The sequence below is a fragment of the Emys orbicularis genome, chromosome 4 (assembly GCF_028017835.1).
Source record: "Emys orbicularis isolate rEmyOrb1 chromosome 4, rEmyOrb1.hap1, whole genome shotgun sequence".
Classification (NCBI taxonomy): Eukaryota; Metazoa; Chordata; order Testudines; family Emydidae; genus Emys; species Emys orbicularis.
The window spans coordinates 64,409,529-64,423,338 of NC_088686.1; the positions used below are offsets into that span (position 1 = coordinate 64,409,529).

Consider the following 13,810-nt stretch of genomic DNA (forward strand, 5'->3'; position numbering starts at 1 on the left):
ATGTCTGTATTTGCCTTCACTGATCAACATATGTGGGTTCCTGAACTTACATGCTCCCTCTAATAACAAGTAATTCAGGAACGAAAAGGGAGGGTCACAAAATGGTGTTCCCAGCTCTTACTAACTACTAATTGCAGTTGCAACAGTTGCTTATCTTGCATAGCTCATTGTCATAGAGAGAGTGTTCGGAGATAAAGAAACCTGAAAGGTAACAATCAAGATTATGGCCAAAATAGTGAATGTGGGATTCAGACCACAGCTGAAGATCAAATGAGTTTAACAAGACAAATCAAGAAGCAGAGGAATCAAATATGAAACTGAATTCACCCAGGATGATTACAGAAGTCTCAGGTGAGAGGATTAAAGTAAGTGAAATATTGGAGTCCGGGGAAAAGAAGGAAGGGAGGCAGTGATTGGTGTATAATGGCCATTTGGAAGGAGAGTTGGATTCAGTAGGAAGTAAATAATAAGGTGGGGAGGAGTAGGAGATTTGTGAGAGCTAGGGGAGAGGTGTGATGTGGATGAGCCAGTCTTGGTGCTAATGGACCAAAAACTGTATTTCTAGGATTCCATCAGTGACAGCCAGGGGGCTGGGCCCTGACTTATTTATAATTAAGAGAGTGGATTGAATCTAGGCTCTTCTGTTTGGCAGGGAATTCCAACATTTCAAAAAACTTTGTTTTCATTCCAATTCAGAATGAAAAGTCATTTTGATCTGGAAAATCAAAACATTCCATTCCAAAAAGATCGAAGCATCGTGACCTTATTTACATGCTTTTTTCAGTGAAGTTTTGTCAATATTGACACATTTTCACAAAATGTTTCAATTTCACCAAATTTCCAACCAGCTCTAATAAATAAAAACAAAGGGAAGTAGAGGGACACAGCCTCATATCCACGTACCGCAGGTGGAGCCTGCTTTGCTACAGTATGAGCTTGTTCTTCCAGGCGCCTCATCTCCAAGCAGTAGCCTGTGATCTCCTTCTCCAGTCGCAAGTGGCGGTGTAGCAAGGCTTCTGCGCTGGACTCATCCTTCCCATAATCCTTACTGGCCAGGAGGGGCTGCCGCTCCCGTAGCCATGAGTCTGCTTCATCAATGTCAGCAAAGTACTGAAGGGAACACAGGTGGGGAGAATGTTTAATCAAACAGCCCTAAGAGATACACATCCAAGTGTCCATCCCCTGGCAAATGGTCAACAGGGCAGTAATTGCATCAGATAACTGTGAGGCTAATCATAACACATACACAGGTCATATAAGCAGGACCATTACCCATCAGGTGGCTCTTTCTTTAGAAACCCCAATTATATTTCAGCATCACACTTAGCACCAATATGGTTCACAGGATCACAATTAAATAAATTAGTCCCAAATATTTCCTCCATAAATCTTATTAGCCAGTTTCCAAGTCAATCACTCAGTAGTCAGACTTTGTCACTTAACAGAATCCATAATACATAGCATACTTTCAGACTGTAGGGATGGCCTACAATTTCAACAACAGATGTTTTTCCACAAAAGTTAAAGATAGATCATGAGGATACAGAGTAAGTTTGTGTAATAGAAAGCAGCCTTCACAAATTGCAATTCATGGGAAAAGTTTGAGTGCAATCTTATACAGCTGTAATTGTAAAAAGACATTAAATTATACAAATAATTTAAACTACCCCCTCCCCAAAGCTGGGGGAGAGACAAAGCTATAATAGTGTTAAAACAGCTAGAAACAGGAAATAATTCAGTGTTTGTCAAACCAAAGAGAACAAAATTTGTTAAGGAAGGAAATGTTCAAACTTCTGTGTGAATATGGCAGGGAATGAAAAGGACAGGGAAAACGTTATTACTGGATAATCTGAGATACTATAGTGTGATTGGTAAATGATGGTTTTATAGTGGCTTTTTGAATGTGTGCATTTGTGTATTTAAATCAGAAATGGAACGAAACCAAAGTTCCAGTTCTAATTGTAGTAGGAAGAGGGCCTGAGACATAAGCCCTTGTATCAGAGGCCTGGTATAAAGCCTGAGGCCTGAGCTAAAGTAATGGTTAAAGCTTTGCTGATATAAAGCAAAGCCAGGTTGTGAGCAAGAGACAGGCCTGCTCACAGAATTTGGTAAGAACAGGGCTGATATTGCAGAAACACACATTCCTAAGAAATGCTAGGCACAAAGCACTTACGCAAACACATTTCAGAAGGGTGGTACCAGAACACTTTGATACCAACACATTCCCCAGAGATAACAGGCACACGCTGACCGATCCTAAAGATAAGGTCAGGATGACAGCATGATGAATAGAGATGTTTTGATTGAACCAACATGTACAAGGTAATGGGTGTCACCTAGATATGACAGAGGGAGGCACCTAGCCACATCAGAGGGGCTATACGTAACTTGCTTGTACTGGTGTATAAAGAGGTATCTCAGAGGGAGTGTCTTTGGCTGGCCTAGAGGATAATGGAAAGTTCCGCCATTAACTGAGCTAGTCCATTGTAATGAGCATACAATGTGTTAGTGTACCTGTAACCACTGAGCCAGGACATTAGGACCGTGCTTCGTTGACAATAAACCTCCCCAAGTGCCTTTGCTACGAACCGAGTTTGTGGTTATTGGGCAGTTTGATCGAGGTCTGCTGTGCCAACTATCTGTGAAGAGCTGGGACAGCACACAGAGAACACGCACACGCAGCCAAACATCTAACAACATCCAACAACACTAATCACTCCTCATACTTTGGGGAAACTCCAATCAAGATCCAAGCTTTGTGGCCTGATATTTCTTTTTTATGGGACAGATTTTCAAAGGCACAAATGGCAGCTAGACCTATACCTCCCATTGGAGTTTGGTACCGAACTGCCACTGTGCCTTTGAAAAATCCCCCCATACTTCATTCAGTTGAGGCTCCTCAGGAGGGACTTTCATCCATTGCATGATGTTCACAATGAATTTCTCACATGTTGTGTATCCAGCACATCTTGGCTGAGCAGCAGTATCGCACTGAAGGTACAACTATTCAGCGAAGTTAGCAATGTAACTATCCCAGATGGCATTATGCCAGGTAGAACAGAGTGGCTACAGCAATGCTGAATCAAAACCATAAATACAGCAGGCAAAATTCTAATGCACCATAAAATCTGTCTCTCGGAGTTTTTTTGTAAAATGGAAGAATTCTCATTCTATCAACACAGGTCAATTGATGGGAGCAGACCCACTGCCAGTGAGAAAGAAAGCTTTCTGAGAGCCATGCAGGCAAAAGGACCCTCCTACCTAACCATTATCAGCAGCCTGGATGGCCTGGTGGCTTGGCTCTTTGTCAGGGCATTTCACGGATAGAATGGGGGAGTCTATGAGTTCTGAACTGGGAGTGATCCTGCTATTTTCTACAGAAAAAGAGTGTCAGACAGTCATCCTGGTCTCACCCACTAGGAAGCTGATTTACACGCCAGTTCTCCCCCCCCCCCAGTTATTTAACTCTAGTATTTGTAACTGAGAATGAAGGTCACTATATATGTTCTCGACTAGCTATGTACCACTGCCCTCTATTGGCTGGCTTGCAGAAGAAATGAGTCTGATCTCAAATGGTAGGAGCCTGAATTTTCAGAGTTGAAGGTCAAAGTTTCCCTCCCAGTGCTCCACACATGCAGAATAGCTGACAGCCACAAAGTCTATATGTATCAATTATTATGCTAAGGAACAAGGAAAGCAGAATCTGGAATATAGTGTTTGGGGCAGATTTTACAGTAGACAGCAGTTATGATACACAGCTGATGTCTGCCTGCAGAAGACCAGAATGACTTGTGAGATACACAGAGTGAGAGACACAGCACTCTGATAAAAAAAATGATTAATATCATGTGAGTTGAAAGCTATTTTGTTTCACCCCAGCAAAGCTTACTGCTTCCAGATCCTTCTTGTGTTCCTTACATAAACCCCAATCTGGTGACACAAGCAGAAATGGAATGAGTTCATGTTCTTTCTGTTACAAAATGCAAAACCTGCAGCTTTGTTTACCTGTTTGATTAAAGCAGCTGCCTGCAGACGGATTTTACGATTGGCCACCTCGTCTTGGAGCTGTTGCCACAGCTTCTGGAGGCTGTCTGTCTGCATCTGGATCTCCCTCTGGTTTGAGTGGTTCCTTTGACTTAGCTCCCAGCCCTTCCTCACTATATTGGAACAAATCGCCTTGTGGGAGTTGCACTCGACTTCTAGAGCCTGCCAAATAAAGTGACATGATAATGAGTAGTGGAGACTTACAGGCCCAAGGAACTGGCCTGTCCCAGGAGAACTGTGCCTTTTTCCCATTGCCAAACTCTTCTGTCAGCTACGATAAAACTAACGTGTAATGATTCTGTTTTCCCTCCATTCTGACACTGCCCCTTTCTCCATAGATAACACTGTCCTTTGAGCCCTAATACCTCTTTTTCACTCACCCACCTAATGATAGTCATTGAGATACTTCCCTTCCCCATTCCAGCAGCATATTATACATGATGGTCTCTGGGGGAGGTGTTTGTCATCCATTGAGTAGGCAGCCTTATGTCTTCCACTCCCAACACACACTCACTCTCTCTCACACACGTCTCTAAAGATCTTATGGTTCATGGCCCTGCTTTCATGCCTTTACTGTTGAATTCCTAATTATAAAGAGCCGCATGTAGGAAATTACTGTTTAAATTCTGTCGCTGTCTTTTCAAGTCTTCAGGTCTGTTTGCCACAGTGATTTCTCTTCATCAACAACATGGAACTTCATGAAACTAAGATTTTCTCCCCAACCTGTGTCCAGTTCATAGGGAGAGCTGGCAGCAAATTTCTGGGAGGCCCCAGCAATGTTAGAGTTTCCCATCTCTCCTTTCTTTACCACAGCTCAGTCCCTTCCCCTTCATTTATGGCATGTCTACTGTGGAAGTGGAGAAAGGGATAAAGGGAATTTGAACATAGATATCTTAGTCTCTAGGAATAGAGCAAGAGTCAGGCTAACAAAGTCAGGCTGACACTGACTCTAATAACGCGAGACTTGAAGGCAGGGCCTAGGCGGGCAGAAAGCGAGTGGGAACAGACTGTAAGAGATACTGTTTTGACCTTGTGTTAAATAAGAATGGAATGTAGACTGTGGCAGAAATTAATAAAAAAAAGTGAAATAGGAAAAAATATGTATAACAAAATGCAGCTGTTGCTCATTATTGTATGTAACAAAAGGTATAAAAGCTTGCCCTAATTGTTTATCTAGCGGAGACCTGCCTAGGGAAGAGAAACCCTGCCCGTGTGTACTCTCCCGTGCATATTGTAATTGCTCGTAATAAAGCTGCCTCTGGTTTGTTGCTTCAAACTTAAATAAAAACATTGTTTTCTTCCACACTACTCTACTTATTCTCCCCGTGTACCTCATTTGGGAAGGGGGAGTGGATAAGAACCATCTCCTTCTCCCATCCACCAAAGTGGCCTAATGGACAGCACACTGAGCTTCACTCTGCTTGGTCTGCACATCCACAATCCCATATTAAACATAGGACTGTCTCTCATTAGGAGGGATCCCTAAACTGCATGATTTCTCAGGTTCCAAAAGCCAGCCAAACTCTTAATTTGAGACATAAATGCTCTTACAGTTGGTTTAGATAAATTATGAAAGACTAGATTCAATATAGAGAACAGACACCAGTCAACAAAATACTGTACCTTGTGCTTCTGAATAGAGGCAGTAATCTGACTGAGATCTCGTCCTAATATTGCTGTCCTCACTAGCTGCCATTTCTCAGAGATCCATGACTCTTCTTCCTGACCGTCATGGAAAAACTCAAAAAGCTTCAACGCTTCCTGTAGCTGGGATTGTCTAACATAAGGCAACAAGCAATATAGCTCGGTCAGTGCTAGGATTTCAGGTACAATGTAGAAACAGAGAATAGATTAATTAGAGGGCTTTAGCACTGCAGAAAATTCAGAGATTGAATGCCCATGGTACCTCCAAGTCATGGCTGAGTTATGGGTGGAGCAACATGGGGAAGCCAAAAGGAAATTTCCCTTTCAACCCAGGAGATGGAGAATCAGCCATATCAGATCCAGATCACATAGAAGCAACTAGGAATGAACTTTGACACTGACGTTCCCTCTCAGTCCATGATAGCTGATGAGCCTTAAGGTCAATGTGATGTACTGTCCCTTTAAATGTTTGAGCTCTCCCCCCAACCCCAAAGCAAAGCCTCACTTTTGTGTTAGTTTCGGTTTTGAAGCCTGAATAACAAAGGGAGCACAGGGAGAACTATGGTTCTATCAGCTCCCTCTGTGATTATCTCCTTCTCTGCTGGATCTGTTATACCTTTATATGTGGAGAAATGAGAAATTCTAGATTCTGGCCCTCCTATTATCTCCATTTTAAACGGACCCACCATTCTAATCAGAAAGAGCTGGACCATAAAGAGAGCCTTACCGGGATTTGCTGAGAGCCACGAGGTTTTGGTACAGCTGATGGAGCATCCGAGCTTTGGCATGAAACACATCTGACTTGATTGCTTTGCCCTTGGTGGCCTCTGCTGCCCTCTGGGTGACGTACCTCACCCTATCATCATAGGAAGTGATCTGGAAGTCAACCAAATTGTGCTTCTGCAACAAATCTACTACCTCCAAGAGCTGCTTCCCATAATCCTGAGATGTCACTAGTGCCTGAAAACCAAAAGTGAGAAATTATCAGCACTATGACCTCATCTTCTCCTATGTGTGTGCCATCCAGGATCTAAGGACTGAACTGAAATCAATGGAAGGACTCCCATTGGCTCTGACAGGTATTGGATTGGATCCAAATGAATAAGTGGGTGTGTGGTTTGAACTCTGTGGGAGCACTAACTGGCTGATTGGAAGGAGATAAATAACCAAACCTCTCCTTCAAATTCACAACATATAACCCACAATCCATAGCTTTTATCTGCTGCAGTGGATGTGGGGGAAGTAGTCATATTCTTTAAACAAGAGTCACTTCTCACTCCCAGAATCACTGCTTATGTCCAGCATTTACCATGCCCACTGAGTGCACCTCTCCTATATGCCTGATTATAGTGTGCTTGATTCAGTTTTTATCTGAAGAAATCTAGGATGCTCCCCTTCTACAGTACATTATAATTGTATCATTTTCCTCTGAGGAATATACTTGGTTTTGGAGGCAAGTGTCCAGTTAGTGGGAATAATAACCAGTGCCTTCCTGACAAAAGGCTAGGGCTCTGAGATTCAGAATAGCTAGTCACTGTCTTCAATTTGCAATTCTCAAGTTTACATTAACTGCAAGGTCCATAAACAAAATGGTTTTTATACTTCATGTTCAGCACAATCCATAATATTCTCTCTCTTGCACAGTACAGGGCAAGGCAAAAACACACATTTACAGCGGTTGCCATTACACCCTTCAGCAGTTACCAGTTACCACACAATGGTATCTAAAACATCAGTTATCTCCTATACTAAGTGACTTCAGTTTGAATTGTGGTGATTGGTACTTGTGCAAATCAGGAAAAAAATTAATTTAGGTGCCTTAGTATGGATTTAGCTGCCTACTTTTGAAAATTCTAGCCATAATATGCTCAATTCCCAGCACAATATAAACATTGCAATCCATAACTGTCACTGGAATACTGTGTCTGCTGCAATTACTTATATTGGTAGTGGTGCAAATTGTGTGCACAGCCTACATGCTGATGGAGAGGGGTTGGTACCTGCAGTCTTTTGAGTTCCTCTGTAATGGTATCAATGTCCCTCAGAAGGCCCAGAGTTTCCTGCATTGCTCCCAGAGAGCGTTTCTGTCTCTGGAGCTGCTCCAGTAGATCCTGCCACTGTTGGGAAATGTCCTCTTGCCTGTAAAGAAGGGAGGAGAAAGGACTGACTTATCCACAAGGATCTGATGCTTTGGACAGCATGGGAAAAGACCCTGTTGACACATGGGGCTTACAATTTTAGAGGAGTTAAATGAACACCTAGGGTTCCTAAAGTCATATACAGTATATGTGTCATCTAATGAAGCATACACTGGTCCCATGGCTCAGCACACTATATCCTCTCAATGAATACGGTCCTGGGGAAGATATTTTGGTTAATATGTAAATCATCATTAATCTTGTTTGAGGGACTATTATGTATGGATTCTCATATCTGATGTCCCATGTCCTTTTAGCCTGTGACAATAAATATATATGAAAAAAGGAATGGTCCCTTATGACTCAGATTAGATAAAAAATTAATTCAAACCGTACCTCAAATCAAAACCAAAACTTCTGTGGAGTTTGGTTAAGTATTTTATTATTTTCACACATGGTTCTGGCTTTGGTTGAGTCTAGAAAAGACAAGTACTGAAATACCACAGAAAAGGTTGTTCTTAGGATATTTCCATGAAGTCCCAAACCAGGAATTTCGGATCATCTTAGAAGTACTGATCTCACAAGATTTATAGCCCAATTTGGGAACTAGAGGGGCATCAGAAGATTTGTGGCTATCTATCTGAACCTCTCAAACAACACACTAAAAGAGATATGTGATGGGTTGGCTGAAAATATTCCACTGAAACTTTCTTTTGATGGAAGATTGTTTTGTTGAAAACCCAAACATTTCACGTTAAGTGTCAGCTTTCCTCAAAATGTTTGTATTTTTATCAGCCAATTTTTGTTCCCCAGTTTTTGAGGTTCTTTTTTCAACAAAAAGTTAAAATTTGAATGAAAATGAAACATTTTGCTTTTTCATTTACATTTTTTGGGGTGGGGGGAGGAGGGGGAATCTGACCACCTCTACTTATGTGGAATAGAGGTGTTGAACTATTCCCTCCTCTTCCACATCCACTTAATATCATAACTTGTTTAGTCTCCATGACTGCCCATTTCCACTAGCATGACTCACTTCTTTACGATCTGGATCTTGCGATGATAGTTCTCTCGGGTTATAACAGACGCCATGTCAGTCAGTGCTCTGAAGCGCTGCTCCCTGGGGAGTACATCTGCCACAATAGCCTCAAGCTTCTTAGTGGCAGCCTCCACCTTGTCCACACTCTCTGGCTGGAAGTTCTGCTTCCTGAGCACCTTCCTCATGTCCTCCAAGTATGACTCACGCAGGGCTGCTTTCTTCAGGAACCTCTGGGCCAACTGTTCCACTCTCTCCAGCCTCTGCATCTCACGCTGCAGCGCTTCTCCCCGGCTGTGCTCCGCTTTCTCCAAGATGACCCAGTGCTTTTCCACATCTTGCAGTGTCCTGCCTTCAGGGGGCAGATATGGCCGTTGATTGTTGGCTCTTTGCTTGGTTCTGATGTGGAAAAAGTGGGCTTCAATCATTCCCCTCTCTTGGTATTTGGGGGGCTTCTCTACCGTGCGGAAGGTCTTGAAGTTGGCCATGAGCATCCACATATCCTGTATGGAGTTGGGAAAGTGGCGATCGTCCAACTCTACTACTTTCTGTTTAATCCATTTCAAGAGCTCAGAGATCATTTGCTCATACTGAAACTTCAAGTCATCAATCTCCTTCAGGAAGAACAGAATCTGAAACACGAACATGGAAACACAAGGTGTTTAAGCAGCATGATGAAGCGAGGAGGAAGAAAACTATGTGGCATGCTCATAAACTCAGTTTAATCGGGATGCAAATGAGCTGATGGTGTGTGGCCATCAATACCAGGAAAGTGCTATTTAACACTGCAGGCTGCCATGTCCCTCAGGTTATTATATCAGCATGGAGATGGTTATCACATTTGAGACTAGGAGGATTCCTTCCTAATCTAGGTTGAGTAAGAGCAGAATGATCATCCCCAAAACATGTTAAGCAAAGGGATTAAAAGTGATTTCATGTGCCAATATTAATTTTAGTTTCTTTTAAAAAATAAGTGAATTTTGAGGCTCATATAAGCTACAGACGGTACTAGCTACTTGTGAGGGGTAGGCATTATGTAGGCAAGAATTATGTAAGCTTCCTCCTACGACTGAAAAATAAGAATTCTGTTTTCAGAATTTGTTTTTGTTCTGCATTGGAACAAAACTTGCAAAACTTTTTTAGGGGGAAAAAAAAAGCAATGAGAGAGAGGGAGTGATTGAGATTTGTGCCCTAGAATAACCAATAGGCCAGGTTAAGGACCCTCACCTGAGATGTGGGAGTCCCAAGTACTCTGCCTAATTTGGAGGAGGACCTTGAGCCTGGGTCTCTCCCAGTCTAGATGAGTGCCCTGGCTATTCGGGGGGTGGGGGGGGTCTTGCTTTCCCCCCCATGTGAAATTCCATGTGAGGCCTGAGAAACCTTCATGAAGGAAAATTTCATCAAAACATATATTTTCCATAAAAAGTTTCAATGAATCAACATTTTCCGATGAAAACATTTTGTTGAAAACTTCCCAGCCAGTTCTACTTTCTATCCAAGGTCAGCCTGAAACACCTTTTTCCTGACTAGCAGCACTCCTGCCACTGACTCCTGAACTTGTCTTGAACAGAGACTGAAAAATGTACCACAATAAGCAGTGGTTTTGTGAGGATGGCAAATGTCAACTAGTAGCAACTCTGAGAACACGATACTCATTTATTTCACTTGCCATGTTGCCTGGATTGGAATTCAGTTTTCCTGAAGTGAAAGATTTTACTTTAATCTGTAGTGAAACAGAGTGAGGGGCAACCCCCCCCTTTCTATTTTATGTATACCTTTTATTCCTTTTCTTTGCACCTTATATTATATTTCTTCCTCATCCCATAGCCCTGTGTAACTCCTAAACCTGAAATACCCCTGTCATAACTATAAAGGGAAGGGTAACAGCTCTCCTGTGTACAGTACTATAAAATCCCTCCTGGCCAGAGACTCCAAAATCCTTTTACCTGTAAAGGGTTAAGAAGCTCGGGTAACCTGGCTGACACCTGACCCAAAGGACCAATAAGGGGACAAGATACTTTCAAATCTTGGGGGGGGAAAGGCTTTTGTGTGTGCTCTTTGTTTAAGGGGTTGTTCGCTCTTGGGACTGAGAGGGACCAGACATCAATCCAGGTTCTCCCCATCTTTCTAAACAAGTCTCTCATATTTCAAACTTGTAAGTAAAAAGCCAGGCAAGGCGTCTTAGTTTTACTTTGTTTTCTCAACTTGTAAATGTACCTTTTACTAGAGTGTTTATCTTTGTTTGCTATACTTTGAACCTGGGCTAGAGGGGGGTCCTCTGAGCTCTTTAAGTTTGATTACCCTGTAAAGTTATTTTCCATACTGATTTTACAGAGGTGATTTTTACCTTTTTCTTTAATTAAAAAAGCCTTCTTTTTAAGAACCTGATTGATTTTTCCTTGTTTTTAGATCCAAGGGAGTTGGATCTGTATTCACCAGGAGTTGGTGAAAGGAAGGAGGGGGGGGGGAAGGGTCAATTTCTCCTTGTTTTAAGATCCAAGGGAGTTGGATCTGTATTCACCAGGAGTTGGTGAAAGGAAGGGGGGGGGGGGGGAAGGGTCAATTTCTCCTTGTTTTAAGATCCAAGGGGTTTGGATCTGTATTCACCAGGAGTTGGTGAAAGGAAGGAGGGGGGAAGGGTCAATTTCTCCTTGTTTTAAGATCCAAGGGATTTGGATCTGTATTCACCAGGGAATTGGTGAAAGGTTTCTCAAAGCTTCCCAAGGAAGGGAATGGTGGCAGCGGACCAGAACTAAGCTGGTAGTTAAGCTTAGAAGTCCTCATGCAGGCCCCCACACTTGTACCCTAAAGTTCAAAGTGGGGATACAGCCTTGACAACCCCAGAGATACCATGGCTAATATTGGCTGAAACCTGCTACATGAAAGTTCAAACAATGCAGAATGACATTCTGTGTCTCTGTTGCTCTCTATGGAGACTCAGCACCATCTGTTTCGCTCTGCAGACACTTAAATTAATAAGGAAGGTGTTTGCAAGTGAATAAAGACCTATGAGCTACACATTCTAATCTGTTTTTGCCTATCAGAAATTGTACTTGGAAAAGAGTGGCTGTCCCAATGCTCGAAGAGGAGTGAAACAGCACTAACCTTTAGTGCAGGAAAAGCAGCCCGTGGCATCAGGGCTCCCTTCTGTATGTTCTGCCATCGCACCCAGTTCTGGCTGAAGGATCCTAATAAGTGCATGGTCACTGGAGCAGGTGGGGGAAGGGAGATTTACCTCTCTCGATTGATTCCCTCTGCAATCCTGGTCACCCACTTAGCCTCAGCTCTCAGGCTGTCTTGACACATTGAGGCTTCCCTCCCCAATCCTATTAGTGAATTCAGAGCTGCCCATCTGAGGGGACTAAGGACATGAAGATATTATCGTGTGTTCATGTGTGTGTGTTTGTTTGCGCGTGCATACGGAGAAGGCAGAGAGGCCTATAAGAGGGAGGAAGGGGAAAAAAGGCTGAGGGGGAGAGAAAAATGGGAAACAAAAAGCAGGTAATTGCAAGGAGAAAAATAAACAATGAAAATAGAAAACACAAACAGGAAAATGCAGAAAAGGAAATCAATGGAACATTTAAAAAATGGAGATAGAAATATTCATCCCAAAACAGTTTTCCAGAATATGAAGATGTGTCCTATCCGATCCTCTGAGTCCTTATACAATTCATCTAAGTAGTGCCTATGATGACAGGGACTTTAGAAATGCCTAGATAGATACAGTGTGTACACTTAAAAAGTTTTCTCACTTCTGAGACAGATTCCCATTTCCAATGATAATCCATTTTACATATAGGAAACAACTCTCAAGCCAGAAGAAACTCTGCAAATGTGACCTCTACTCTGTAGACTATAATTGCAGGACTGGGTAATGTTAGGGATATAGTGGAATGAGAAAGGAAATAAGCTGGTCTAATGAAGAACCTGAAATATGTCTCCAAGCCAGAATCTTAGGTGGTGTCCAGCCTAATCTTTTTGCCCAGTCTTCTCACTCATGCCCAATCACTGCTTAATCAAGCTACAAGTCCTCCTCTCCTCCATCACCTCTGTTCAGAGTACAGTGGTGCTGTTGATATTGAGCTCGGGATATCTGGGATAAAGACGGGATCTCCTTGTCTTTATCCCAGATTAACTAACAGTGCAAACCCTCCATTGCGAAAGCTTTTTACCTTGTCACAACAAGAGAAATCCTGCTTTGGATTTTTGTCCCTACTACTGTGCAAACATGTCCCTGTCATAGCACAACAATCTTTTAAAAATCAGATGTTCATCAACTCTCACACACATACATAAGAAGGTGAATACTTTTTGGGTTCACTTCATATTTTTGGCAAAAATGGAAGGGAATTTTTACGGACAGAAAAGCAGCTATTCCCAAAGAAAGCTGTCATCATTGCAACAACCACAACATTTTGGCCAGAGTCAGTGAAAAATACCAATGGTTTTTCCATGAGAAATTTTAGTTTAATTTTTTTAATAAAGAACTGAAACCAATTTGTTTTGTTTTGTTGAAAATACTAAACCTTATTTGTATAAGTCTTTTTGTTTGTTTGTTTGTTTGTTTGTTTGTTTGATGGGTTTTTTCCCTCCTTTTTTCTTACTTTTTTACTTTTGTCCCCTCATCACTGGAAAAGAGGGGAAAAGGGAGAGAAAAGGGGGGGGGGGAACCAAACTCAAGTGAAAACCAATTTTTTCAGGTTTTAGTTTTTCATGGTTAAACTGAAAATTTTCTACTGAAACATAATTTCACAGACTACTTACTAAGCACCTTTGTTATCAAATACAAAATCAAATACAAAATATGACCAAATAAAGAAGCTAATTTCCATATAGATAAATCCGTTTAGAAAGGCCAGGTTCTAGCACCAGAGTGGGTCTAAACCATTGCCAAATCAGAATTGTCTACCCACTCACTCACACCAGTTGTACCATTTACAAGTGACTGAAT

General features: G+C 42.0%; 1 protein-coding gene across 1 annotated transcript in view; it reads right to left on the reverse strand.

Moving 5' to 3' along the window:
• Window positions 1-12,060, reverse strand: part of SPTBN5 (spectrin beta, non-erythrocytic 5) — a 133,173-nt gene extending 121,113 nt beyond the window's left edge. Inside the window, exons 1-7 of the mRNA XM_065403795.1 lie at window positions 11,965-12,060; window positions 8,860-9,491; window positions 7,689-7,827; window positions 6,416-6,648; window positions 5,668-5,821; window positions 4,006-4,206; window positions 904-1,110 (exon numbers count right to left, since the gene is read on the reverse strand). Coding sequence (XP_065259867.1) covers window positions 904-1,110; window positions 4,006-4,206; window positions 5,668-5,821; window positions 6,416-6,648; window positions 7,689-7,827; window positions 8,860-9,491; window positions 11,965-12,060 — 1,662 coding nt within the window. The remainder of the gene's footprint in view (window positions 1-903; window positions 1,111-4,005; window positions 4,207-5,667; window positions 5,822-6,415; window positions 6,649-7,688; window positions 7,828-8,859; window positions 9,492-11,964) is intronic.
• Window positions 12,061-13,810: the final 1,750 nt, after the last annotated feature.